Here is a 26,961-nt window from a genome sequence, read left to right on the forward strand (position 1 = left end):
TATTCGCACCGTTTTGGACATGTTTTTCTTTTGCTGCATTGTTGAATTACTTGGGAACTGGCGCTTTGACGGAACTAGCGATGGAATAGGTTGAGGAGATACTGTGCACATAATATCCTGGACACAACCTTGTTTGCAGCTTGTTTTTTTCTCTATATCAAATGTACAAATACATGATGTAACTGCATCTGTCTTATTATTTCGACCCGTCTAATCCACCTCGGAGAACTCCTCGGGAACGACAAAGTCTCCCAGCTCATTGTCCGTGCCAGCAACAAACCTGTTTCGGGTTAAACCATGGCAGACCCCTTGAAAAATGGCGGACTTACTTTGTGTGGCTTCCTCGAGCTGCTAGTTGGCCTTTGCTGTTGAAGAAATGCACCGTCGTATATGCCAGTGTCTTGCCGACTGCCAATGCCGTGTTAGCGAGCCACGAGAGAGAGGTACAGACCGACCACGACTTACTCTTGTCGCAAACGGCTACGCCCTTGAGGATATCGCCAGGCTTACCGCCGGGGTTAAGGTAGCTGACTGATCAGAAATGTCAGCATGACTCTCTTTCTCATTGTGGCTTGTACCGCAGCACGCACTGTTAATGTCGGTGGACACACCCGTCTTCCATCTTCCATGCGACGAGACGGCCAAGCTGCCTCCCAAGTCGACAATGGCTGCCAGTGTACCCCCATGTATCGTATTCAAACGGTTCTGAACAAGTGTTAGGTTGAGTCCCCGAGGCAAACGAAATGAGCTCACAGTGTGATCTTTGTGTATATCCAGCTCAAAGTCGACCTTGCCCTTGGCAGCACTTGTTACACGAAACTGTCGAGGAGAGGGTTAGCCGAGCCTTGGGGAAATAAATCCCTCTTCACCAGTTAGACCTTCTTACCCGGCTAGCACCAAGCAATCTACCCCGGCGCGTTAGACATGAGCAGCACTGCATATGTAGTCACGTTATCCATCTACTTACTGCGGCTCCAGACCGGACTGAGCCATGAATGACTTGACCACCTACTCCCTCGTTAACGAATTGGACGCCAATCACTGCATGAAATGAGCGCACAGTCTGTGTAAAGGCCAGAGGCGATAATTTCTTGGCCATGTTCAAGGCAGCGTATTCGCTCAGGTGGTCGGCACGGGATCGGCTACAACGGGGACTGTGTCGAGGTTGAGTTGAGTGACACCAGCGGAGCGGTTTCGTCCAGCGCATCGAGCTGGAACCCCACAGCGCACTGGCCACTAAAACAACCGCTAAAAAACAAAAGAGAAGCGCCACCAGCTGCTGCCGGGCAATTATCCGATCATCATCCGACTTGTTTGATAGCTCGTCGCCTTTGCCTGGGAACCGTGAATCTTCAAAACCACCACGAACCTTTTTCCTCCTTGGCCTCGTTCCTTCCCAGTCGACGACGACTGCAGATACGGAATATCCGAGCTGCGGCGATTCTCCCCGGACCATGATATAGCGGATCTTCCACCTCGAACGGAACGAGCTCTGGCATCGTCGTCGTTCCGGCGCATCGAAAATCAACCGAGTGACGGGAACCACCGATCGAGCGAGCCGACGCTGGCAAAGATGGCCGCCAATCCGCAGCCGGCGCTGCAGCTGGCCGACTACCTGGAGAAGCTGCCGGGGACCACGTTTCGGAAGCTCTACCAGCAGCCTTCGACAGCCTTTGCCATTTTCCGGCGCATGCTGCCGCAACTCGGTAGGTGACGGGACTGCGATCCAACGGCGGCTGCGAGAGAACAGGTTCACTGACGGTATACCATGCCCGTAGCCAAAACATTCGTGATGCGCATGTTATACATGCCCAGCCCGATGAGCCTGGCTGACCTGGACACATGGGTAAAGCCCGAAGCGAAAAGGTTTGGAATAGCAACTTCTCTCTACACTTTCACAGAACCAGACGACTAAACGCCCCCGTGTGTGTGCGCGCAGACAAAAAGACCAGATGCTCTCGACGCTCCGATCCCTTCACATTGTGCAGATATCCGCCCCTTCCAAGGACAAGACGCAGCACGTCCAGCTCACGGCCAACTTTCGCGCCTCGATGCGCCTCGCCCTCACCGGCGGCGGCAACCACAACTCCTTTGGCGTGCCCTCGACCCTCGCCGTCCCGCCCGAGATTGACATGCCCTTTCTCGACCGCTACGCGCGCCGCCGCTGGGACGACATCCTGCACTTTGTCGTCTCCTCTGTCGGCTACAAGTCGGGCGGCGGCGGAGCAGGCGGCGGCGCAGACGGCGCGGGCCCCAACAAGACGGTCAAGGACATACTCGTCGCGGGCCGCCTCGTCGACCGCCGCCCCAACGGCAGCGTCGGCATCACACAGGCCGGCTTCACCTTTCTCCTGCAAGAGGCCAACGCGCAGGTCTGGACGCTGCTGCTGCTGTGGCTCGACGCCATGGAGGCCGACAAGAGCGCCGCCGTCGACGTGCTCTCGTTTCTCTTCGTCCTGGCCAGCCTGGACCTCGGCCGCGCGTATGACACAAACGCCCTCACCGAGCAGCGCCGCGACATGCTCCCCGCGCTCGCCGACTTTGGCCTCGTCTACATCCCCCCGCAGAAGCGCTCCATGTTCTTCCCCACGCGCCTCGCCACGACGCTCACCAGCGGCGCCGGCAGCAGCAGCCTTCGCAGCATCAGCGACGGTGTCGCGGCCGCCACCTCGGCCGCCCTCTCCTCCTCCTCCTCCGCCAACCCGAACCCGTCAAGCAGTAACAGCAGCGGCCCGCTCGGCAGCTCCGGCGATCAGACCGGCTCCGTCGTCATCGAGACCAACTACCGCCTCTACGCGTACACGCAGTCGACGCTGCAAATCGCCGTCCTCGCCCTCTTCTCCAAGCTCGGCATGCGCTTCCCCGACATGGTCGCCGGCCGCATCACCCGCACCTCCATCCGCCAGGCCATCCAGTTCGGCATCACCGCCGACCAGATCATCGCCTACCTCGCCGCCCACGCCCACGAGCAGATGCACCGCACCGCCGCCCTCACCAGCAAACCCGTCCTGCCCCCGACCGTCGTCGACCAGATCCGCCTCTGGCAGCTCGAGAACGAGCGCATGAAGACGACGGGCGGCTTCCTGTTCCGCGACTTTGACGACACCAAGGAGTACCAGGACACGAGGCGCTTCGCCGACGAGATTGGCGTCCTGGTCTGGAGCAACGACAAGACGGGCATGTTCTTCGCCAGCAAGTTTGAGCAGATACGCGACTACCTCAAGAGTAGGAAAAAGGCTGAATGAAGACTAGCAGGAAATACGTAATATTTAAAATAAAAACACTTTGATGGGCGTTCATCATGGCGATTGAGAACGACATACATTGGCCGAAAGGCAGACCTCAGAGCGAGGCAAGACAGAGGATTGGGATTACCGGCGTTTGTTACTGGAGCATTGCACTGTGCACGCGAAAAAAAAAAAAGGGACACTTTGACGACCGAAAAACAGTCACACGTATTTAAATAAAACCATTTTCATAAACAAAACAACCAAGCATAGCTTGTATTCCATTACATTGCACTCCTACTGAGCCATACACCCTCCTTCGGCTATCTGTGTATCCATGCAAATCAATCAGCTTGTGCGCCAACCCTGGCAAAGCCATGCTCCGTTTCCCGGTATCCTCCAGCAAGGGCCAAAAACAAAAAGGGGGAGACAGACGAAAGCGCACGTGTGTTCCAATGCCAAAATCAAATACTCCAATCACCAAGACTTTTCTTCCAAAGTGTCCGTTGCCAAAGTTGAAGCCAGAAAAGAAAAAAAGTCCAAAAGAGTGCTGCAGTTTGAACCAAACGAGAAGTGCAGCAATACTGCCATGTAAAAAAAGCGCTTTTGTGTGCATCGAACAAATTACCGAAAATTCAAATAGCGCCCCTCGAGGCTATGTGGATTGGTCATTCCAAAAGCGTTGGATGCATTGCTATAATATGCTTCTTCCAAAAAGGCTAAGTTCTGCACATCTTGATGGCGAATATGGGATGCAAAGCGTCTGGATATCTGCGACTCTCCGAAAAGTCGGTAGCGTAGTGGTACAAGATTGGGCCGACGACGAGCGCGAGCATACTTTTCTTGCCAGAATCCAAGGGAATCCTTGGCCGCTTTGGTAATGCACTGTGAATCAAGAATGGCAAAGACTTGTCGACAGAGTTCGTCTTCGTCTCGGAGGGGATACGGTGGATTACCAGAGAGTTCGGCATCCTCAGTCATGTCGTTCCTTTCTGATTGCTGAAAACCACCCGTTTGAATTGTGCCTGTGGCTTGTGATAGTACATGTGCCATGTGCTCGCCAGCCAGACGGTCTCGAATCGCGGTAAAACGACCGCTCCAATAAGAAGAACATTGCCTATAAACAACTTGCCCAGGAGGATGGGTACGCGGCTCGAGAAGGTCATAGAGTCTCCTGCATGAATCTGGGGTTGTAATGTTGGTTGTGGAAGAGTGATTGCTCGAGGATGCCGAGTCCTCCCTTGAAAGGCGTCGACGCATTTTCCCACTGTAGCTCATGGCTTGCGTGTCAGGGCCGGAAAGCTTTGCAGACATGTCGGACTGAGTGAGAGAGGTGTCGGACTTCTTGGCCAGGGGTCTCGGGATGGTTGCTGGGAAATTTGTTCGACGAGGAACCGAGTTCTTTATGTCCTGCAAGACATTCATGGTCCTTGATTTGGGAAGCTTTGTAGCGAACTTAAGCATGCTCTTCTGCGGGCTAACATGCTTTGGTGGCTTGATGGTATGGACGTACTCGTGATCTTCATTGTCTGTGAATACCGTGGTGGTAAGCTCTGAGGCGCTTTTGAGTTTCGAAATGGACGAAGAAATGGACGAAGAAAGTCCCTCGTCGTCGAAATTTCCCCGTGGCGTCGCGGTTGAAGTCGGCTTGGCGACTCTGGAAGGGGAGGAAAGACTCGCCAAGCTCTGCGTCTTCAAAAGTGTCTTCCTGGCAAATACGCTTATGGCCATTCTTTTCTCAGACAAGGTCATCGCAGGACTTTCGGTTTCATCATTGCTCTGATGCGGACCGCAGTCGTTGATGGCGTCGACGATGATCAATCCGTCACTGCGTGTAAAGTCTGGCCCTCTGGAGTTTTTGACCGGCCCAATGGGTGAAGATATCACGAAGGGCTGCTTAAGCCGTCCAGTATGCAAGTCATTCTTGTGACTTGAGAAGAGCTGGGAGATGCCCATTTTGCTTTTACCCATGTTCAAGAGCTGGGCTGGCTCATTGGTTTCCAGGTGCCTTGGCATCAATGCCCATGCTGGGACGGTCCAAAAGTAGAGGGCAGCTGACTGGTGCAAGTGCTGTGAAATCCAAAAAGAGATTGATAGCCCAATGATTAGGTAGCAGCAGATGTATGCGAAGCAAAACAAAGCTCTGTAATGGTACTAGAGAGGGAGCAGAAGAAGCATGACACCGGATGGGAGTCCAACCGAGTATGGTCACAAGCAGAACGCGATGGGAAGCGCGCCTCCGCCGCGAAGAGCTGATGCAAGTTCGCATGCAAGTTCGCTTGTTCGGTGGGCCTGCAGAATGCATAAAATGGGATGAACGGAATAGATGCGATTGGCAGGATAATTCGTTTACTCCTGGTCTGGGGCAGTCACTTGACAGCTGCCTGCCAGTGTTGGCGGTGCGCGTCCCGGCATGGTGGCCCTTCCTGCCAGCTGGCAGGCAGCAACACAGCAAACGCTCTCTTTCATAACTCTGAACTTTATGCAGTACTGGTACGAGAATACAAAAGAAAAAAGAAGCCAGTGTTTGGAGGCTGTTCCTACAATGTCTTGAAAGATCCATGATATAGTCCGTTTTTTTTCATTTGTCATCGCAATATTGAGCTTTGCCATTTGGCTCCGAGTGATAGATACTGCCAAACATATAGCAAGCCAATACGTCGCAATTAAACCTCTGCACCGTAGGTCCCCCTGATCTCTCAGCTGTCCCATCCGTCTACCGTGAATTTGATCGTGACGTCAGCCGCACCTCGCTCGATCTCGTTTCCGTTTGGATCGAACAAGGCTCTCTCAACATAAGTAACGGTGCCCTCCAGGTCGACTAGAATGACAGTCTGGCGCTGGGTTCCGTACAGTCCAGTCGAGAAGCCCCCAACTGGGTTGGCTGGCGCGTGGCTGGCGGCTCCATTCGATTTCTGTGCAGCGTCCTCCCAGCCGACTCGTCCTTTGGCTGCAGACTCTGCGAATTCAGCCTTTTGGTGTGCCGTACCAACGGGAGGCAGGAAAACGCTGTGTCGGAACCTCTTCATGCTGTCTTGCACGGTACCCTCTTCGTCTTCGGCGGGCGGTAGTGTATCGTGGTTGAGCACTGTGAAGAGTGACTCGACAAATTCGGCTTCAGTCTGCTTTCTGGAAACGGCGCCCTGAATTGCTTTGCTGAGCAGCTCCTCGCCGTCGGACACCTTGGGCCATTTTTCAGGGTTTGTGTGCGTGGTGTTGCTCAATGCCCAGGTCCTCCCCCTCTCTCCGCCCACAGTCGGCACATCGTCAACATGGTCTGCTCGGTTGCTGATAATCGAGATGTTTTCTGTGTTCTTGCGCAGTCTTCCACAAATCATGGAGAAACCGCCGACGCCCTTGACACCGCCGTCCTTGACCAGACGATGCACACGATCAGTCAGTGGCTGGTTTGCGTCGCCGCCAACCCAAAGGCTCGGCATGCCGCCTCTGCTTCGCGTGGTAGAAATGCCAGCCGATTCATCGACAATTTCCTGATAATTGGTGAGGATAGCAAAGTCGCCAACTTTATTCACAGCCATCCATGTGCCTTGCTCAGCTCTCTGAAGGTCTCGTGACGAGAGGACCTGCATGCCGGATGTAGGGTGAGCCCACCAATGCGGCCGGGATGTCGGCCGTAGTATGAACTCATCTCGGTTATCAAGGATTATGAGAGAATACTCTGGATGGGCGGTGGATAAAATGGCGATGCACATCGCCAAGGCGCAAGCTGCGTTGCTGACAATAAGGCGAGACACAGGTTGCGGGCTGTCGCGCCTGATGAGAGAAGCAGCACTAGGTATGAGCCGAGATACTGCGATTTAGCTTCTGTGGGACAGCTTTCCGGTGAGAGAAGAAGATGGGTGTGCTCGAGGGTGCCGAGTCCCCGAGACGTTGGGAGGCGATGGCGGCTGATCATCTCCGCTGTACGCTGCGTCATTGGCCCCAGCAATTCGCTGCTGCCCGAAATCCGCCCAATCCACCAATCCACACAAGCTTGTGATGTTTGCAGCTGACAACCGCATAATAGCCCCAAAATCACCCCACTAAGATATCTCGTCAATCAAGTATAATGAATATTCCAGAGTATCACGAGCTTTTCAGATAAGAGCATGCATGAACTTGTAAAATATTACAACTAAGTAGTCTACAGTTTTGCGGAGAGACGCTCATTGACCACGCAGCTCTGTGAGGTGCTGCCCCGACATCGCTGGGGCTCCCTCGACTCTAAAAAGCAAATAACCCCCAAGACGGGCAATATATCTCCTCAATACCACCCGTGTATCGTATGATACTATTTTACAACCTTGTTCCAGATTCGTTTTCGTCGCATGCGTCGCTATATACAGTTTAAATGCAGCAAACCATTAGTCATTAATGTAGTTTGAAGTAACCCGGCTGCAGCCGCTGCAGAACCTGGTCGGGGTCGTATTTCTTGGAAATGCTCCGGAGCCTCGCGAGATTCGCCTCGCCATAGCTAGCAAAAACATCCTGCTTCTGTGAGGCGTAGTTTTGGTACAGGTAAGGGTGGTCAAGCCCCCGCGCCTCGGCCGCCGCAACAGAACGGTCCACGATGGCTTGGGCAGCGGCCATAATGCGCTTGTCGTCGGCAATCTTGGTCCACGAGATGTCAATGTTGACCACTATTGCGACAAAGTTAGCTTTTTGTAAATTGTTGTTCATAGATGGTATACGTACGGGTAAGCGGGCCTTGACCCTCCAGGCCGAGGGGATTGCCACCATTCTTGGAAAAGTGCTTCGTCATGGAGGTGGTAATCGGTTGGAAAACGGCAGAGGGCACAATGCCAGGAGCATCCTTGACCTTTTCCACTTCCTCCGTGTATATGGCAACAATGTCATCCATCACCGCCGCACTGTTCTTGAAGGTAAATGTCCAGTAGGTTTTGCTATAACGAGTTAGTTAGTACCAAGGCATTTCTCCCTTGTCCATGGAAGCCATACCGAAAGCCATAAGGGTTAGTGGCATTGAATTCCTGCGTCAGCGATGGCAGATCAACGACACGGAGGGTGTCAGCAATGGCGCCAGGAATGGCAGTGAAGTTTCGCAGGACAGGAGGGTTGGCGACAGGTTTGCCGTACTGGAGATCCGACGCAATAACATATATGCCCTGGGTCTGGGCGTATGCATAAGCAGTAATAATTTGAGCGTAATCGTCCTCGGGAGACTTGATAGCGAAGCTCTCGAAAGCATTGTTTATGGCCTTGCTCGTCTCGGGCGTGTTGATGAAAGTCTGTGACCCAGCCCACATGTCGCCCTGAGGATAGGTCTCAAAGTCGAATCGCGTGGCAATGGCAAAGTTATTACCACCACCACGCAGCGCCCAGTACAGATCCTTGTCGCAAGACTTGGGGTTGACGTCCCGGATGGAGCCATCCGCAAGTACGACCTGGTAGTTGTAGACATTGTCGCACGCCCAGCCATAGCGAGCCGAAAAGAATGATATGCCGCCACCAAGAGTCAATCCTCCGACACCAATAGGGGACACTCTACCACCGATGACGGTGAGATTGTGGGGGGTCAACTCCTCATACACATTGTACCATGTGTTGCCGGCTCCAGCAGACGCAATCTTTTTGTCTTTAGATAGCTCCACATCCGTTAGATTGATGAGATCAATTGTCACACCATCCTCGATATTGGAGGCGCCGGAAAAGGCGCCATGGCCTCCACTCTTGACGGCAAACTGGCATTGGGTAACGCGGAACGCCAGGATAGCCAGGGAGACATCCTCGGCGCGGGCGGGGGAGAAACGGCAAGACGGGTGGGTGAGCTCTTGCTGCTGGGACCAGTATCGGTTCTCTTGGAAGTCATAAATTGACGAGTTGGGGAAGGCCACTGTATGGGGGCGGGAGAAGGCCAGAAAGCCGCACTGTTTCAGAGATATGTCAGCCTCGCCTGGACTGGAGGGGGGGTACGGAATTTGCCGTCGCAGGAATCTGGGGCAGAACTCACAGCTACGTCGCAGCCAAAATTGGAGACAGCTCTTGTTTGCTGGGTCTCATTGCGACCTAAATAAGACGATATGTCGGCTTGAACTCCCTCTAGCGTGTAGGGCGAGAAGGATGCAGCTGCAGCAATGCGCGACAGAATCGGCAGAGCTGCAAGCACAAAGAGGCGCATCGTAAGTTCGTGGGCGGCCGAGCCTGGCGAGTGGGTGGCCAAGGAATTGAGAGCCGTATGCGGTGGTCAGCAATGCAGCTGCAGGAACGCTAGAGAAGCGACTGAGGGGCGGATTGGTGTGAAAGTTTGGTTACCGGCCCGAGATGCGGGATGTCGATGCTTGTTGAACCTGGTTGAAAGATCAGACGAGGAACGCAGGCTTTTACATGTCCAGACGAGAATAGTGTCCGAGCAATCTTCGGACGAACCGCCTGGCCGCCGGTGTTTTCATTGAGCAGCAACCCCGTCAATTGTGGCCGCATGGCGCGAAAAGGTGGAAATTATCACCGGACATGACTCCCTAGGCTGGAGAGACGGGCAACGGGCCAGCCGGCTCCGACGCTTGGAGGGCCATGCTGGGGATTCGGAACACGTTTCTGGGAGGGATATTCGGGCGGTGGCACGGCAAGACGCTAGCTGGCTTGGGGCAACTCGGCCGGGGCGCGAACTAATAAACAAAAGGTCCATCGGGAGGGACGCCATCCGGGGTGGCGATTTCGCTTCTTCGCTGCAGAAATCAGTCAATGCCAATTATGCGCATGGGATGGCTGGCGATGATGCATCTGTAGAGACGGTATGTGCTTGGCTGTCCAATGCTGCAGTGCCTCGCCGTTTGCACGTCACTACAGTGCCAGCCGGTGCCCTTCGTCATCGTCGAATGTGGCTTGCCCTGGGCGTCAGCCACGCGCACCTCAGTATGCGCCACCCGGGTTTTGGTATTTCGTACAGGTAATATATTTGAAGCGATGGCTGAGAACTGGAGACTCATTCCCTGTCCAAGGGCGCAAGAGCCAACTAAATACTGGTAGTTGCCCAGTCGCCGGTTCGCTGCTGGAGACATTCCCACACGAACCGCTCGTACGGACGCAGGATGGCCGGCCGCCGCTATTAATACTGCTACCTACACGTACAGTACCTAGATACCTCGTCAATGTTCTACCAGCCAGTACAAGCCAAGGCCCACCGACTTTACAGCATTACCACCACACCACATGCCAAATACTACAAGTCGCACGCGGTCAGACTGAGTCTCTGGCTGATGAGCCCAGCTTAGGCTCACTGTCTTACACCGTGTCGGTGGCTACCACCACCACGACACTAACCAGCGCGCCAGCTTGTAGAGTCGTAGCCCACCACCATTCGAGCCAGACTCTAAGGTGCCAAGCAAACTTTCTCACGACGTCGCTGCACCCTGATACTCTTCAATAAGCAATTTCAGCGTCACGTCAGTTTCCAACCGTTGCAAATGGAGCCCGAGACCCCTGCGCAATCATCTTACTCAATGGCCATCGCGGCATCTTCCGGCCGTTCCAAACCACAGTCTCAGCCGCCTGCCCACACACCGCACCATCATTCGTCGGCGATGCTGACGGGCTTGGGGGAGCCAGACGGCGAGAGGGGCACCCTCACATCCTCTGTAGAAGATGTGTGTGATTAATCTTCAGCCCAACTCGAGGCCGATCCTGCGCCGCGCCGTCTTGGTCTCGTCCGCGGCCTCGCAGTCCGGCACTCATTTAGCGCGACCCCCAATTCCACACATCCTTTATGTAGCTTCACATCCCCCCAATCCACCAGCCACCTTTGAAATCTTGCTGCAATTATTTTGCATAGAAACAAACAGCAAATTGTCGTCGTTTTGCAGCCTCTTCTGGTCTCTCCCATCAGTTCAGGCGTGGTGGCTCACCTGCGCCAGCAGCATCTTCACAATGGGCACGCAAAACGTATCACAAGGCGCTGACAAGGTCCGTCTGACACTACCAGTCGCAACTCTATTCGCGCGGCGCGGTGTAGCCTTGTACTGACTTGACTCGTTTTCTGCATCTAGGAAGGCTTGATTGCATGTTTATGCGTAGGCGTCGTCTTTGTTATTGTGCGCACCGGCGCACGCTGGTATAAGCTGCGCAAAATCCCTGTCCAAATGGAGGACATCTTCATGTACCTCGCCTTGGTATCTTTTATCATCACAGTCGCGCTCTACTATGCGACCATCGACACCTTTTTCAAAATCACAGCAATCTCCGAAGGTCAAGCGCAACCATATGCCAAACTACCGGAGGACCTTGTCGTGATGCTCAAGGAATTCTTCGTCGTCCAATTCTTCTTTTGGCTGACGCTATGGGCTGTCAAATGGAGCCTTCTCTTCATGTTCAAGCGACTGACCAAAGGCCTGCCTCTCTACACGCAGATCTGGTGGGGTGTCCTGATATACTCTGTCCTCGTCTTTATCGGATGCTGCATTAGTAACTTTACTAGCTGCTCCTCAATGAAGGCGTGGTTCACAGCGGGAGAGTGCAGTACCAGCGCTCGAGATGCGCGCGCCAAGGAAATCAGTCTCTGGTTTAGTTTGGCCGCCGATCTATCTACTGATCTTCTGAGTATGTCACTTTTTCTCCCAGCTCACAGAGATGCTGACGTGCCTTTTAGTCATGGCCGTGCCGCTTCGCGTCCTATGGAATCTCAAGATTTCTCGCATCGAAAAGATCAGTATTGGACTCATCTTTGCCGTCGGCCTCATCACCATGGCCACTGCTATTATTCGAAGTGTGTCACTCAACTCTAGCTCAAGTACAGGACAAGTGAGCACGACGTGGCTGATGTTGTGGGCTGGCATTGAAGGAGCAGTCGGTATGCGCAAGCTCTCCCGCATCTGATCGCGCTGATATAGCTAACCGTCTGTAGCCATCATTGTGGGCTGCCTCCCCTCGTTTGCGATCTTCATCCGCGGCCGAGTAAAAGCCTCGAAAGCCCAATACGAGGAAAACTCGAATCAAACCCCACCAGACTACAACTCGCAACCAAAGTCCCGCGAACGGGCAAACAGTCTAGGATCTCAAGATCCCAATCCCTTATGGGGGACCCGCGACAACTCCAGCGACAAAAGCCTAGTAGATGACACTATTGTCACTCGTGCATGGGCGCAAAAATGGCAGAATCCGCATCGGCAGCAAGCACTGCAAAGAGATCCCGAGTCCGGCCACGAATTACATACGCTACCGCCGCCATAGCAGGTTTGTGGCGAGCATACCCTTGTTTCGTGTAAATTTCCGGCGCAGCGGGCGAATATTACTTTTGACATGGGCTATTTACGAATAATGAGACAATTGCATTAATGACACGAACTTTGGCCAAATGCAAAAAGTGACACGCAGAGAAATCAGTCGCTGACTGAATGCTACCGGCCCTACCCGTGCAATGCGGCAGATCACCAAGGACTAATCTATCGCCAGCACTGTCGCCGTAATAGGCTTGCCCCTTCGTACCTGAGTGTCCTATGAATAGCAAAATCACCTGCATTAGTGGCATAGAAATGGGGTGATGCCTTCGCCTTGCAGGGCCCCCTAGTTTTATTGGGCAGGGGCATTAGGAACGCGGTTCAGCCTCATGGCCCTGTCTAGGGTTTCAACTTTCAGTCAAATTGGCCCATGATCATGGCGAGTGGTAGCCAATCCGTCGGGCTAGAGGCACGATAATTTACCAAATCACCAGTCATGTCGCAAGCGATACGATGCTGGAGCCCCTAATAATCTCAACACGGGTATTTGCATCATGCTGGTATGTCCGGCGCGGCACCTCATGCATGTGGCTGGACTATGCCGTTCGCTAGTGGGCCAGAGATACGGATACAGAGCATAGGAAACAAGGAAAGCTTATTATGGCCGTCTTGCCTTCTCGGTTGACCTGTTTGCGACGGTACTATTGATTTTGAGTAGTCAAACTGGGTACTGGCTACGGGGAAAGCCACACACGCGCCGCCCACGCCTTCGGCGCCAGGGGTTGATAAACTAGGTTGCGACGGTAGCGAGCTGGCTATTCCAGAACCAAGGTCAAAATGGAGTCAGCGAGCTGTCATGTTGCAGGCTGCATGGAGCGTCGTCTATGATGCTTACTAGCTTGCGAGACTTACAGGTCGGGCTTGCCGAGAGGTGGTCGGCACGACGTCCAAGTAGTTATGTTCGACCAAACATGTCAGTAGATTACAAAAAGCGAGAAACCAACGGCCCGAAAATAGGGAGATTCATAGTCCTCAGCGGGACGTCCCACGGAGTAGTTAACATATTACCAACTTTCTTTGCGTGCTTGATCGCACGGCACACGCAACATAAGGCGGCCGTTCCTGATCTCGCGAGGCTGGCTCTCTCCAGATTGAATACCGAGGCTGATCCAGCTGCAATACCACCAGCTAATGTTAAACTGTGCTCGGTAAGCGGATATACGATCCTGCACCGACAGCAGATTAGCGCATGCAGCAGTGAATGTTTCAGTGTTCCGAGCCACTAATTATCGGGCCCAGCGTCGTCATGCGCAGGTATTTGTAGATTAAATGATCAGGAATGATTGTCCGCCTAAAAATTACTGGACACAAGCATGAGACCGAGCTGCTACTGATGATCAGTAGCAGCTCGCAGAAGCTTCTTGATCTGCCGATTAAAATTATGCTGAATTGTGCTTCCTATATAGACATTGGTATCATAGCTAAACTTAAAAGACCTCTCCCCTTTGTTTCCAAAAATTGCGCCGACCGTGGATGAATCTACAAAGCCAAAGCTCCCGCAACAGCCATCGCTAGCCCGCCAAAGACCGAAGACCCCACGATGCCAGCTGCCGCGTTGTGTTTCGATGTCGAGCTGGGACTGGGCGTTGCGCCCACGCCGGCACCGCTGCTGCCTCCAGCCTTTCCCGTGCTCGTCGCCGTGGCCGCGCATGCCGTGGCGCCGCGCGATATGCTCGGGATCGGCGCGCCGTTGCCGTTGACGTCGCAGCGCGCCACGCCCGTCTTGTTCTGGATCTTGAAGTCGATGCTGGCGCGCTTGAAGCCGTACGAGACGTCGTCCGTCGTGTTGGTGAAGACCTGGGAGAGTGCGAACACGAGCGGCATCGGGATCCGCCCGTTCTCGACCGAGTCAATGTAGCGCTCCAGGTTGTCGTCCTGCCGCCACACCTGGATCGTCGCGTTGCGCACCTCGCCGCCGTCAATCTCGGGCGACACGGCGATGTGGCTGACCGTGTCGCTGGTCGTCGCCAGCTCGCCCGAGTCATGCACCGTCAGGTTCGACCGAATCCAGGGGTACGAGTAGATGACATCGTCGAGCGTATCGGTCGTCGGGATGAAGGAGACTTCGAAAAAGGCAATGTAGCGTGCGCTGCGCGCCGAGTCGTCTGGCTTCAGTAGCGTGATGACGGCGGGGCTGTAGAGGGTCGAGTTCGCTTGGATGATGTCGCCCGGCGCCGGGCGCTTCTCTGTAGAAAATGTGATTGCATCGCTGCTTTTCGACGACGTCTTGGGCCCGTCCTGGGAACCCTTGAAGTCCGCCGAAAAGTCAAAGTCATGGCCCGACAGGGGCGGGTCAGGCCAAGATGCTGCGGCCAGCGAGGCCAAGCTCATGGCAACTGCGATCCAGCTTCGAGGCGCCATGGTTTCTGGAGGGTATGAATGTAGTTTTTTGAGACGATGAAATAGTGAGAAGAATTAATTTAGGCCGGCCAGTGGCGACAGCGGTGGAAAATACATCAGACTTCCAAGTGATGATCGGTGGGGACAAAGCCTGATCCCCTCCGCTTATTAGCCAGATGCCGTTTCTCCCGTAGCGTGGCGGCCGCGTAATACACCACCCAGCAAGCGACCGTTTTTTTCTCCCTCAGATCCATGCGGCTGTAGATGCCGGTTTTAGGGGCATGACTTGTGCGTGGCTGGCCACCCGGCGCTGCTCGGCAAGTCAAGCAAGAAAAGGAAAGACGAGCATTCTAAGGAATCGCAGGGGCGGACTGGTTTGGTGCAAACTTGTATCTTGTCATGGGAATCTTGTCATGGGAAACAGTACATTTTATTTGATCGCAACCCAAGCAACTAGCTAATGTCAATAAATTCAGCGCCACACCAGTCCACAGCGCCAACACGATCTATATCTTTGCCGCAACAGCTGCTGCTGGAGTCTAAGCAGTTGATTTGCCTGGTAGCCTTTGCTGTTGAGTGGAGCAGAGGTGCCCCGGCGCAGAGTTTCAATTTATTTTATCGTTTTACTTCCCAACCCTGCACGGAGCAAACCATGCTCTCGAGTCTATTTCCTAGCCCGAACGTTTGAGGTTCAACTTCGTTGTAAAATTGAGTGATAATTCAGCGCAATCGGTGCAAGGGTCAGATGAACCTTGAATGATTTTGGGTACTGAAATCGGGCATTTGCTGCTCATGCCATTTGGGCTACTCTCAGCAGCCCGGCGCGCGGCGCAAACATTGGTCGGCAATATGCATACACAGCCGCAGCTGAATCGTATTGACTGTTCACCACACATATCGATGGTTGGTTAGAGGAGAAATTGAGAGAGAAAATAGTGTACTGGGGACTATTGTCAAGTATTGCTTCCAGACTGGGATTATGGGACAGTTAGGTATTTAAATATATTTAAATACTTCACGCTGGGCATGGTAGCTGGTCACCTAAGGATATGAATCACTAAACACACTTGCTTTTGTCATAGTTCATAGTTTCCAGAGGCTTAAAGCATCGTGGCGACTCCTTTGGTGTGGTTTGCGCTGCGAATCAACGTATCGCTTTGTGATAACTATAGCACCCGCTTGCTAGGTTACGCGCACCCTAGCCGGTCCGATATGCGTATTCTCCGTGTCAATTCTCTTTTGTATCAATGTTCTTTGTGTCAATACTTTCTTGCATAAATCACTTCCTTTCTTTCTTGTGTTCATTCTCTGTTGTGATTTCCTGCCTTAATTCTTCATCGCAGTTCTTTACAGTATTAACTTTGAAGTATTACTGTGTGCATTTAACGTGCGTCTGATGGAAGTGCTGACTACTCTGCCGCGAAAGAATCGCCAGGCTTGACTGCCTGAGAGCACCGGCCTTGGTCTAACGTTTAGTTCATAGGGAGAGAGGGAACCTCAGTTACTTTGAGTTATTCTGGGAAATCTCGATTTTGGAGTCTTATCTGCCTCATTTTTCGCTGTGCCCCGCCAACTATACCACTTGTAGAACAATACCCCCATAATGTAAAGGTATAAAAGTTCTTAAAGTGACATCGTCCTGTACCACGAAATAAATGTGATTCAAATTTAGCTACCTCTTTCTGATCCAAACTTATACTTCAAATGCTAGCCGCGCGCGTATTTCGGTCGAGCGTCCCTGTGTGCATCTCGGATTAGTGCTGCTTTCAGCTTGAGCGCTGCTGCAACTGGAGGCGAGGGAGGCCATTAGAGTATCGGTTGAAATATACCTTGCTGGTACGCAATAGTCGCATACTTTATGTTCGCAGACTTTTCCGCCGTCATTGAAGCAGCAAATTTGCTGTTCGTTCGGGCCTGTCCCGCAGTGGCAACAGCGCCAGCGCCATCCGTATCTACAGAAGAAGCAGCGTTCCAAACGGCATGGCTCACATGATATGATATCTGGCTCTTTCCATGAAGTCTTCCCACATGCGAAGCGCTGGCCTGTGTAGTGGTTCATCACGGACTCGTCGCAGTAGGCTGTTTGATGGATCGTGTCGACACCACAACGGTGCTTCTGTATGACGAGTCTGCACATGAAGAGGAATAAATAATACGGGATCTTGTGGCTGTTTCATAGGTTCTTTGATAATTTGCTGGTTTATTTGCAGCAGTACCTGCTTTAAGCCCTTGCTGAGCGTGTAGTGTTCTTGGCGCCAGGCCTCATAGCTCAGACTATGGAAGGGGACGCTGTGGTAGTGCCCGTGTTGACGTGCGAGATAGAATGTCAGATAATAATTAGGGTAAAAAGGGATTTGTGTGACGCTTTGTATGGTACTTGCGTTTTCTTGTGGTATGGTTGAGCAAAACTCCGTGGTGGGATTCGCAAGCGTATCAATCAGTCGCTTGTGTCACCCTGATTAGTCCTACTTCAATCACCTGCTCTTTTTGAGCGATCCTTGTTCACCTGCAGCTATAGTGGTACCAATATGAATGGAGTCCCAAGGTCTGGTTCTTGTAGTATGTTAGTGTATCGGGAGCGGGCTTGCAGATAAAGCGCCGCCATTAGCCATCGGGCATCAGCGAATGAGCCCGATCGTGCTACACTGCTGAATGACTACCTTGCATTTATGGTCCATGTTAGCGGCCAGTCCTCTATCAACAAGGCTGTGGACTTCTCTATTTGGTAAGAAAGTATAATATTGGAGTTATCTTGCATGTTGCTGGCTTGACTCTTTTGGTGCCATTGGCTCTAAAGTTGCAGGGACGGAGGATGGGAAAATTATTGTCTGAATTTTATAGTGAAGGGATGAGCTCGCAGGATTAAACCCTACTTATTCAAAGAGATGAACGGCCTAATGAGAAAGCCAGATAAACGATGTCACTATGAATCCAATGGCACTTCAGGTCTACTTCCGTGTCTATTGTATAGTGCGAAGGAAAACTTGACAATACGTGAATTGTCTAGGAAAACTGTATATTGGATGCGAAAGATTCAGAGGCTGAATTTATTGCACTTCGACCAGTCAATGAAGCCAGCATTGCTGCAGCGTTCGACTTTCTGGGCGAGCATGTGGTGGTTCTCGGGGCTGTGGATCTGCTCGGCGCACATGTGGATGAGGTTGATGAGAAAGAAGTCCGTAGCAATACACTCGTGGTCACTGACAAAACCAAACTTATGAACAGTACAAAAAAAAAAGAATACGCCTGATGACTGACATTTTCAATGCGTAGCCTAGGGCTGTAAGCTCGAGGTTGGCCACGGGCGCGGGCGACCTACTCAACTGAGGTCGGGAATTGGGAGAGAAGCGAGGAGCTCAGTTTCGACATTAAAGACAGCCCTCAATCGATGAATAAAAGAGTATGATTCAGGAAAAGTTTCCCGTGCGCATTTTCTGGCATTTTTGGCATCTGCGGAAAGTATGGACTTCCTCGGTGGCTCAGAGTAGGGAAGGCGATCTGTGGGGTAACGCATATAGCCGGCTGGTTGTCATCAGAGCTGCTAACTCCAAATGTCAACCACTCACTAGCCGATCGGAGTCCTGAGCATCTGCAACCATTGGTGAAATATATCATTGATCGCTTGAAGTTACTACTTGCATCATGCCCCGTGCCTTGACTCTCGACGCAGGGGAAGGAGGCCGCCCTGGCAAGGTCTACTACCCGTAAGTTACTGTAGCTTTCGTGAGGATCAGCTTTTTCGAGATACTGACGTTGTAACGCCGCAGTCTTCAAGTCAAGCAAGTTCCCAAGCCGAAACCAGGCCTAAATGAAGTTCTGGTCCGAATCAAGGCAGCAGCTCTCAATCACCGGGATTTATGGGCACGCCGGCATTTGTACCCTGGGCTGTCTCTCACAAGTCCACTGTTAGCCGACGGTGCTGGCATCGTGATCGAGATTGGATCAAAAGTCAAACGCACCGAGTTGCTTAACCAAGCTGTCATATTGGCTCCTATGCGTGGTTGGCAAAACGATCCCGTTGCACCTGAGGATCCTCATCGATTTGCCGTCATTGGCGCTACGCTTCTATGTGACGACGGAACAGGGCAAGACTACCTAGCCGTCCACGAGGATGAGGTTGAACTCGCACCCCACCATTTAACTCCAGCTGAAGGCGCAGCACTTCCCCTTTGCGGACTTACTGGCTGGCGGGCGCTTGTTTCTAAGGCTGGCGTTACAGGCCCTGGTAAAAATGTGCTGGTTACAGGTATTGGGGGCGGCGTCGCTCTGCAGGTTCTGCAGTTCGCCGTGGCGCTTGGGAGCAACGTATATGTTACTTCTGGAGACCAGAAGAAGATTGACAAAGCCATCGCAATGGGCGCGCGAGGAGGTGTCAGCTACAAGGAAAGCCGATGGGGCTCCGCCTTATTAGAGATGCTCCCCGACGGCCATCCATACATAGACGCGGTCGTGGATGGCGCGGGCGGAAATATCATTGCGGAGGTGGCACCCATCGTAAGACCCGGTGGTGTCATTGCGCAGTATGGCATGACAGTCGGCAACAAAATGGACTGGCAAATGCGAGCTGTGTTGGCCAACCTGGAGCTCAAAGGCTCAACCATGGGCTCAAGAAAAGAGTTCCGTGATATGGTGGCGTTTGTAGACAAGCACAAGATCAGGCCAATTGTCAGTAGAACTGTCCGAGGGCTCAGCGACCTGGAAGCGATCGAGACGTTGTTTGCCGACATGCAGGCCGGACGGCAATTTGGAAAACTGGTCATCGAAATAGACGACGAACTACAGGCGCAGTTGTAAAAGCCATCGGATTCTGAACTATGGGCATCATCTCGAGTATAAGCATGATTTTCTGGAATCTCGATCTGATCAAAAGCAGTAGCTAGCAATAAGTTGATCGAACTAATGTGCCGTTTCTTTCTAGTTCAAATAGCAGTGAAGCGCTCACAGCACTCACAGAGGAATCCTTGCTGCTATGTATTCGCTGGCAAACCATAGTCGCCCTCAAGAAGCTTAGTAAACCATCGCTGGATTCGCGTGGAAGCGGGACCATCGAACTGGTGCGTCATTTCCTCAAGTAGCACCGCGTCATGCGACTCTTTATATCCTACCTCGGCAACAAGATTGAGTTCGGGAGCATGTTCCCTCAGCAGCTCTATCAACTTCGTACTGTGGTCGACAAGCACCTCGTGTTCACCATACGTGATGTACATGTGTCGAACGATACCACTGATGCCGTCGTACCTGCTCGGATCTGCGTCCAGAGGAGTTCCCCACCAGTATTTGCTCTCCATCTCGGGAATTGGGTTATCGGTTCCGGAAACTTGATATTGCAAATACTCCACTCGCGGTCTCCCAGGGGATAGGTCAACGCTGAGATACTTCTCAAATGACTGTTGGTACGCAGCACGAAATGTCAGGTATGGAGAGACAAGAAATACAGCGGGCAGCTGAGCATCTAATGTGAGAGAGGTGACTTGAGGATGGGGATGCAGGATATGCATCAGTAGTTGCATCGTCAGGTTGCCTCCGGCCGAGTCTCCGCCGATGATTACGTCGCGGGCAGAAACTCCCGTGTCTAAGATGGCCTGGAGGCCCATTGATGCCTGTTTTAAGTGGTTGGGGTATTTGGCTTTCGGGGAAAGTGTATACTCGAGAATTGCGCAAGCGACGTCGATTCCCGCAGCCGCACTTGGCTTGACATACAACTCCCAGCACCAGCGAAGATGGCCAGGCGCGAGCGGGACAAAGAAGCCTCCGCCGTGCAAGAAGTACACGATTTTGGTCGCTTTTTGGCGGTTGCCCAACCAAAGCAGAGAGGCTCCAGATTCATCGAGCAGTTCGATATTTGGAGTGAAAGAGACGCCCAGGGTGCCGCCGGGGTGTTCCATGGACTTTTGGCGGAGAAATTTCTGGTAAGCTTCGCGGGTCGAAGGGACAACATGCTGTATCTGTCGCGGCGAAAGTGTCGTAAAGGCAGCTCTGATGAAACCGCATGTTACAGTATTGCGAAGATTCATGCGCCAAACTATTGCCAGTATTGCAGCTCGCGAAACATAAACGGTAAGGCGCAGCGGCACTGTAACAGATGTTAGCGGAGGGCTTGTTTACTTGCCTTTGCAAGGGAATTCTTACACACGGTGATGACTTTCAATAAAAGACTTATTCGCTCAGTAATAGTGAGCGCCATGTCGCTTACGTATGATGATGCTAGCTGAAGAGAAAAATATAGATATATAAGTATTTATTGATGAGCTTTTCGCAAAACTGTAAAGAGAACTCGACACCACAGCCCATAGTTTACATATAGCAGCGGGAGAGGAGTAACGGAAAGCCGGGTGTGCCATCTGACCAAATAGCCGAAACAGGCTACTTGCACCCCTGAAGCGATGTGACAGCTCTAGACTGCCTAAACCGATGCTTCCGATCGGATGAGCGAGATTGTAGATCGAATCAGGCGACTTTGCAATGATGATCTTTTTCTGTCCGGGTTCTGGCTCAGTATCAAATTAAATAATCCGGGGTGCTGCGAGATCTAGTCTTAGGACGCCTCGGTGAGGCAACTACATGCATTAACATCAAGTCATATGCTTCCTGCCTGTTCGCACCACTCGATTTTCGATTCTTGACACACGTAGCACTATAACAGTAGCCTGTATTCAAATTAATTTGAATTCTTTCTCTAGAAGAGAGTGCAATAGTTGTACGATTTGAAGCCTGCTCGACAAGAAATAAGCTTTTAGCCACAGGCACCTGCCGCGGGTAACGCCCACCCTACAATAGGGCTGGGGCATTTGGAACATTACTTGTGTACTTGTGCTGGGGAGGCCCTATAAGCTTGGCTTTCCTTTACGAGCCTGCGCTACACCTCTGAGTGTTCATCTCCACGGGTGCTTTTCGTTGAACTAGGAGCGGCCTATAACTATGAGGTAAACCGCCGGTATAATCCAGAGGCGGGAGAGTTTATGTCCCATAAACAACGCCGCACTGTCTAGTAACCCGTCTAGCGTCCTTAGCAACAACCATTGTCGAGCAGCAGGTGCGTAGGCTAACAACCACGAATGGCTACAGAAACGTGCCGAGAGCCATGTGCTGATGAGCCTATAAAGCGCCAGAGTCCCTGCATGCTTACTCCCTGGAGTTGCTCCATATGCAAGGGTAGGCCGCCCCTCGGAAACGACCCACGATCTGTGCTGACGGTGAATGACCGAACCAGACGGAGGTCCGTATTTTTTCAACTCGTCCACACTGTCTTGATAAAGCATAGATTTTGTTTTAAGTATGGCGCACGCGAACTTAACACGTAGCTATGCCGTGCCTAAACTTTAGCACACGTAACAGCGATAGTGCGGCCACGCTTGCGGGGTGGTTACGTGCTTCCATGCTGCAATTCCGTCAGCGCCTTGCTGCCCTTTCAACCCTACTTTCTACTCGTTCTAAGCTCATACAAAATTCGGTTGCTCATTGTTCTGCCGGGGGAAAGAAAGCCGGCCTTCTAAATTAACCTTCAAAATGGGGGTTTTAATTGACGCGCGACCCATTGTGGACGCGCACATTGACACGGAGGCCGGGAATGACGAAAATATCTCCGTCCTGCCGCCGCCGCCTGCTTCCGGGGACCGTGTGCACCAAGAAGCGACACCGAATTCGGCATCTGCTGCACCGCAAGCGCGGAAGCAGACAACGCCGCTGGAGCTTGTGGACAGGTATATTGACGAACCGCGCCCGCTCAAAGTCGCAGTCATCGGCGGGGGTCTCGCGGGTATTCTTGCAGGCGTCCTTCTACCTGCTAAGGTACCCGGAATCCAATTAACTATCTACGAGAAAAACAGAGACTTTGTGAGCTAGCTCAAGCATGTCTTTCGATGTCCTGAAGCTCACCGGTCATACAGGGAGGAACTTGGCTAGAGAACATATATCCAGGTGTCCGCTGCGACATACCGTCTCATGTTTATCAATCGACTTTTGAGCCGAAAAAAGATTGGTCCGATGAGTTTGCACCCGGGCACGAAATTCGCGACTATTGGCAGTCTGTCGCTAAAAAGTACAACGTGTACCAGTATGCCAAATTTGAGCACTTGGTAGAAGGGGCGGCGTGGGATGCCGCTAGCGGAAAATGGCGGGTTACTTCCAAAAGCATAAAAAAGAACGATGCCGAGACGCTGGAATATGATTTTGTGCTGAACTGCATTGGCCGATTCAACGATTGGAAGCTACCAGCGTATCCTGGCATTGACGACTTCAAGGGAACCTTGAGGCACACTTCAGATTGGGACCCTACGTTCGACCCGGACGGCAAAAAAGTGGCGGTCATTGGAAATGGAGCCAGTGGAATTCAGGTTGTCGCTACTTTACAGAAGACTGTGGCTCGTTTGGATCACTACGCCAGAAACAAAACATGGATTGCAACCTCTTGGGCAGGAGATGAACGGACGGCTGGAGCCCAACCTATCGAGAAGGAGCTCCAGGACACCTTCGAGGATTCTACGACTTACACTGCCTACAGGAAAACGGTTGAGGACAAGTACTGGCGCGGTTTTCCGGGCGTTCTTCGCGGTAACGCTAAAAACGTAAACCTCAAGTCCAACTTCATCGAAGTGATGCGGAAGAGACTTTCGAAGAAGCCAAAGATGATTGAGCACTTGGTTCCCGATTTTTCTCCCAATTGTCGACGCCTCACGCCTGGTCCTGGCTATCTAGAAGCCATTACCGAAGATAATGTGGACTACATACGCACACCAATTCGCAGAATTACCGCGACGGGTATTGAGACGGAAGACGGTGTCCACAGAGACGTCGATGCCATTTTCTGTGCCACCGGATCCAAGACCGATTTAGTCCCGCGTTTCCCGATCAAAGCCAATGGAAAGACACTCGCCGATGCTTGGGCTCCAGACGGACAGGAACCCTTCCCGTATACTTATATGGGTATTGCCACACCGGGATTCCCGAACATCTTGTTTGTTCATGGGCCGTTCGGCACTGGCCCGTCTGGCACCGTGCCCCAAAGCGTCGAGAGCCAGCTGTCGTACGTTGCAAAATTGCTGCGCAAGGTATCTAGGGAAGGAATCAAGTCTGTTGATGCCGACTCCAAGGCAGCTGACGACTTTAATGAGTTTTCTGAAGCGTTCTTCAAGACCACCGTGTTTACGGACAACTGCAGCTCCTGGTACAATGGCGGCAAGCCAGGTGCTCGAGTGCATGGAATCTGGCCTGGCAGCGCTGCGCATCTCACCATCGTGCGACGTGATCCGCGATGGGAGGACTGGAACTACGAGTATCTGACTGGTTCGGGAAATCGGTTCCATTGGTACCTGGGCAATGGATCTACAAAGCGGGAGGCAGACCCCGACTCAGACATTACCTCGTACCTTCAAAACCCAGAAGAAATTGACTTGAAAGATGTGCACGAAAGCTGGTGGAGTATCCCATAGATAAGATCTTCTAGAAATCTTTTAGACATTAGATGAAAGGAGCCCTATTCTAGATTGGCAGACACCTAAATGGCAGAGTGCTTGGCGGGGGCAGTGGGCACGCCGAAGCCGGAAGTTATTGATATTTCGTATTATCAGCCCATTTTGTCTCTTAGTATTTCTTATCTGTCGTCGCAACCGGTTGGCTAGCTTGTCTCCCAGCTTTAATGCGCTGGGGTATGTTGCTTCGGTTCCTTGAAATGGCGTGCTTGGGCAATGCCGCAGAGCGGAGGAGCTCATCTAACCCGCAGACAATAAAAGCAGTGAAATGCATTGGGTGACCTGATATCCTGATCTATGCGTAAAATCATTTTGCGGTTCAGTTTTACTTGGTCAACGTATACTTGCAGCCTCAAAAAGTGATTTTATCTCTGTTCCTCCGGTACGCGTTGGCACGCTCCCGCGAAAATGGCGTCCGAGCACATCCCTGGTATGTCAACCGATGGCTAATAGCTGTGCCTCTTTGAGACGTCATTTTCTGACTCGAGCATCAAAGTCAAATGGTATCGATCAACCTTTTATAATATCACGATCCTCGGCCTGTGCAACTTTGCTGCGCCAGGGATATGGGGTGCTATGAACTCCCTCGGCGCGGGAGGAGCACAAAAACCATACTTGGTCAATACAGCGAATGCGTTGACGTTCTCTCTCATGGTAGTTTCTTGTCTATTCTCCAGTGCCTTGGTTCGCTTGATTGGGATCAAGGGTGCTTTGCTTTTTGGAACGTACGTGCGCTTGGCATTTGACCAATTGAACAAGAAACTTCTTCTCTAACAAGACAGCACAGCCTTGGTTATGCACCTTATGCCGCAGGCTTATACACAAATAATCGCTTCGGCACGGAATGGCTCACCATTTTTGGGGCTGCTCTGTGTGGTATTTCTGCCGGCGTATTCTGGATGGCAGAGGCAGCCATCGCAATTGCCTACCCTGAGCCCTGGAACAGAGGCAAGGCACTGGGATATTGGCTGACGTACCGAGTCAGTGGTCAGATTCTTGGTGGTGCCATCAACTTGGGCCTGAATTCGTCCCGCAATGAGGCCGGAAAGGTATCGCATACAGTGTACCTCGTCTTCATTGCTCTTCAATGCCTCGCTCCCCTCGGCGCGCTCTTCCTGACGCCACCCGAAAAGGTACAGCGTCAAGATGGGAAGCCAGTAGAGCTGGGAATCTTCAGCAACCCTTGGTTTGAGATTAAAGCTACCATCAAGCTGTTCTTCTCTCTAAAGTTCCTGCTTCTGCTACTGCTTATTGGACAAGCCGTGTATGCCGAAGCTGTGTTTTTCACCTACCTCTCCTGTGAGTACACAACCCTCTTGCATCTTACTCACAAAAGCGAATTTCTAACTAGCTGGTTTTCAGTGTGGTTTAGTGTTCGCTCGCGGGCTTTGGGATCATTCCTGTCTGGTATCGTAGCCGCGATTGGGGGTAACGTCCTAGGGGTAAGCCTTTCGTCACAATGCCACTGCAAAATATATGCTGACGATGTTGGTTGAACAGTACTGGCTAGATAAAACGACTATCTCGCTCAAGTTCAGAGCCAGATCCACGTTCTGGACAATTTTAACTCTGCAAGGGGGGTGGTGGACTTGGGCGACAGTGTTAGCTACGCGATACCATCGCACGCAGCCCACGTACGACTGGACAAGCCCTGGTTTCGGTTCCGGCTTTGCCGTCTACATTTTCTTACTGCTTGGCTTTCAGCTGAACTACATGTTTTTGTGAGTAACGCAAGTCTGGATGTTGCAATACTTTTCTAACGCTCAGCTAATAGGTACTTCATCATTCAAAATTTGTCCGACTCTAAGGAGCAGATCATCCGCTATTCTGCGTTGCTGCGCGGAACTGAGTCTGCTTGGCAAGCAATTAGCTACGGCTTAGGATCTATCGAGATTATGGCCCAAGTCGGCAGCATCTACTTGAACTTCAGTCTTTGGGCAGCTGCGATAATTCCAGCCTGGCTCGTTTTGCGCCACATTGGTGTAGCAAAGCCAGGCGATGGTGAGGATTCGGAGCATAGCATAAGTGAAGCTAGCGATGCCAAAGCCGCCAGAGAAGAGACCTCTGGACTGTAATTGCATATCAATTGGCCACATATGGACCATAGTTCCCATAATCCTAGGTTGATGAGAATTTAGATTCCCACAGAACCTGCAAGGCTTGTGGAACGCAGGAGCAAGCGGCATACTGTATCGGCACAGTATATATCTAGCAAGATCAAATTCCAATAGCCTGGGGATAGAAAATATGGCCCAGCCCGTTATCAGATTGCTTCACTGTTTTGACTTTGAGATCCGAGATCGGAACGTCTTGTCGACTACACGAGATATGGCTGTGTAGGCTGCTTTTCGTAAGACATAGCCAGAATGGCGCCATCGCATATGCCGGTACTCCCACCCGGCACAAGAGATCTGCAGATGAATGGTCTATCAATTCTTCCCCACAATCGGATATAATTGGAAATATAGTAAATTAACGGCCACGTTCCTGGCTGTTTCACGTGCGTCGCAATTGCGTCGCCACTATCACGTCATTGCGTTGGCGGTGCACTGAAGCGGAGGCTATCGCACTGAACACCAGACGACCGCGCCGAGCTTTTATACCACCACGCGGGTATTTCACTTTCATGTACGCGATTATATATGTCTTGGCCCGTCACAGTTCTAGGGAAAGTCTTGCCTAACAACCTCAAGTACG

General features: G+C 52.0%; 10 protein-coding genes across 10 annotated transcripts; 5 read left to right on the forward strand and 5 right to left on the reverse strand.

The window, feature by feature from the left end:
- Window positions 1–210: 210 nt before the first annotated feature.
- On the reverse strand, window positions 211–1,456 carry LMH87_011096 (uncharacterized protein; the record flags this gene model as incomplete). Its single annotated transcript, XM_056200181.1, has 8 exons — window positions 211–280; window positions 330–408; window positions 466–531; window positions 591–705; window positions 754–819; window positions 887–905; window positions 968–1,008; window positions 1,061–1,456. The coding sequence occupies 8 exons, from the start codon at window positions 1,454–1,456 to the stop codon at window positions 211–213; spliced, it is 852 nt and encodes a 283-aa protein (XP_056052058.1).
- Window positions 1,457–1,573: 117 nt separating this feature from the next.
- LMH87_011097 (uncharacterized protein) lies at window positions 1,574–3,245 on the forward strand (the record flags this gene model as incomplete). Its single annotated transcript, XM_056200182.1, has 3 exons — window positions 1,574–1,706; window positions 1,779–1,866; window positions 1,940–3,245. 3 exons carry the CDS (start codon window positions 1,574–1,576, stop codon window positions 3,243–3,245), a joined length of 1,527 nt encoding a protein of 508 aa, XP_056052059.1.
- Window positions 3,246–5,926: 2,681 nt separating this feature from the next.
- LMH87_011098 (uncharacterized protein) lies at window positions 5,927–6,940 on the reverse strand (the record flags this gene model as incomplete). Its single annotated transcript, XM_056200183.1, has 1 exon — window positions 5,927–6,940. One exon carries the CDS (start codon window positions 6,938–6,940, stop codon window positions 5,927–5,929), a length of 1,014 nt encoding a protein of 337 aa, XP_056052060.1.
- A 658-nt stretch (window positions 6,941–7,598) lies between these two features.
- On the reverse strand, window positions 7,599–9,366 carry LMH87_011099 (uncharacterized protein; the record flags this gene model as incomplete). Its single annotated transcript, XM_056200184.1, has 4 exons — window positions 7,599–7,867; window positions 7,923–8,131; window positions 8,187–9,115; window positions 9,199–9,366. 4 exons carry the CDS (start codon window positions 9,364–9,366, stop codon window positions 7,599–7,601), a joined length of 1,575 nt encoding a protein of 524 aa, XP_056052061.1.
- A 1,745-nt stretch (window positions 9,367–11,111) lies between these two features.
- On the forward strand, window positions 11,112–12,410 carry LMH87_011100 (uncharacterized protein; the record flags this gene model as incomplete). The annotated part of the gene is made up of 4 exons (XM_056200186.1): window positions 11,112–11,147; window positions 11,231–11,780; window positions 11,830–12,030; window positions 12,085–12,410. 4 exons carry the CDS (start codon window positions 11,112–11,114, stop codon window positions 12,408–12,410), a joined length of 1,113 nt encoding a protein of 370 aa, XP_056052062.1.
- Window positions 12,411–13,936: 1,526 nt separating this feature from the next.
- Window positions 13,937–14,818, reverse strand: LMH87_011101 (uncharacterized protein; the record flags this gene model as incomplete). The annotated part of the gene is made up of 1 exon (XM_056200187.1): window positions 13,937–14,818. One exon carries the CDS (start codon window positions 14,816–14,818, stop codon window positions 13,937–13,939), a length of 882 nt encoding a protein of 293 aa, XP_056052063.1.
- A 3,621-nt stretch (window positions 14,819–18,439) lies between these two features.
- On the forward strand, window positions 18,440–19,591 carry LMH87_011102 (uncharacterized protein; the record flags this gene model as incomplete). The annotated part of the gene is made up of 2 exons (XM_056200188.1): window positions 18,440–18,501; window positions 18,565–19,591. The coding sequence occupies 2 exons, from the start codon at window positions 18,440–18,442 to the stop codon at window positions 19,589–19,591; spliced, it is 1,089 nt and encodes a 362-aa protein (XP_056052064.1).
- Window positions 19,592–19,764: 173 nt separating this feature from the next.
- On the reverse strand, window positions 19,765–20,981 carry LMH87_011103 (uncharacterized protein; the record flags this gene model as incomplete). The annotated part of the gene is made up of 2 exons (XM_056200189.1): window positions 19,765–20,870; window positions 20,927–20,981. The coding sequence occupies 2 exons, from the start codon at window positions 20,979–20,981 to the stop codon at window positions 19,765–19,767; spliced, it is 1,161 nt and encodes a 386-aa protein (XP_056052065.1).
- A 1,322-nt stretch (window positions 20,982–22,303) lies between these two features.
- On the forward strand, window positions 22,304–24,225 carry LMH87_011104 (uncharacterized protein; the record flags this gene model as incomplete). The annotated part of the gene is made up of 2 exons (XM_056200190.1): window positions 22,304–22,630; window positions 22,684–24,225. 2 exons carry the CDS (start codon window positions 22,304–22,306, stop codon window positions 24,223–24,225), a joined length of 1,869 nt encoding a protein of 622 aa, XP_056052066.1.
- Window positions 24,226–24,672: 447 nt separating this feature from the next.
- LMH87_011105 (uncharacterized protein) lies at window positions 24,673–26,339 on the forward strand (the record flags this gene model as incomplete). The annotated part of the gene is made up of 6 exons (XM_056200191.1): window positions 24,673–24,694; window positions 24,761–24,989; window positions 25,052–25,563; window positions 25,627–25,706; window positions 25,765–25,985; window positions 26,039–26,339. 6 exons carry the CDS (start codon window positions 24,673–24,675, stop codon window positions 26,337–26,339), a joined length of 1,365 nt encoding a protein of 454 aa, XP_056052067.1.
- Window positions 26,340–26,961: the final 622 nt, after the last annotated feature.

This window comes from Akanthomyces muscarius, chromosome 4 (assembly GCF_028009165.1).
Source record: "Akanthomyces muscarius strain Ve6 chromosome 4, whole genome shotgun sequence".
Lineage (NCBI taxonomy): Eukaryota > Fungi > Ascomycota > Sordariomycetes > Hypocreales > Cordycipitaceae > Akanthomyces > Akanthomyces muscarius.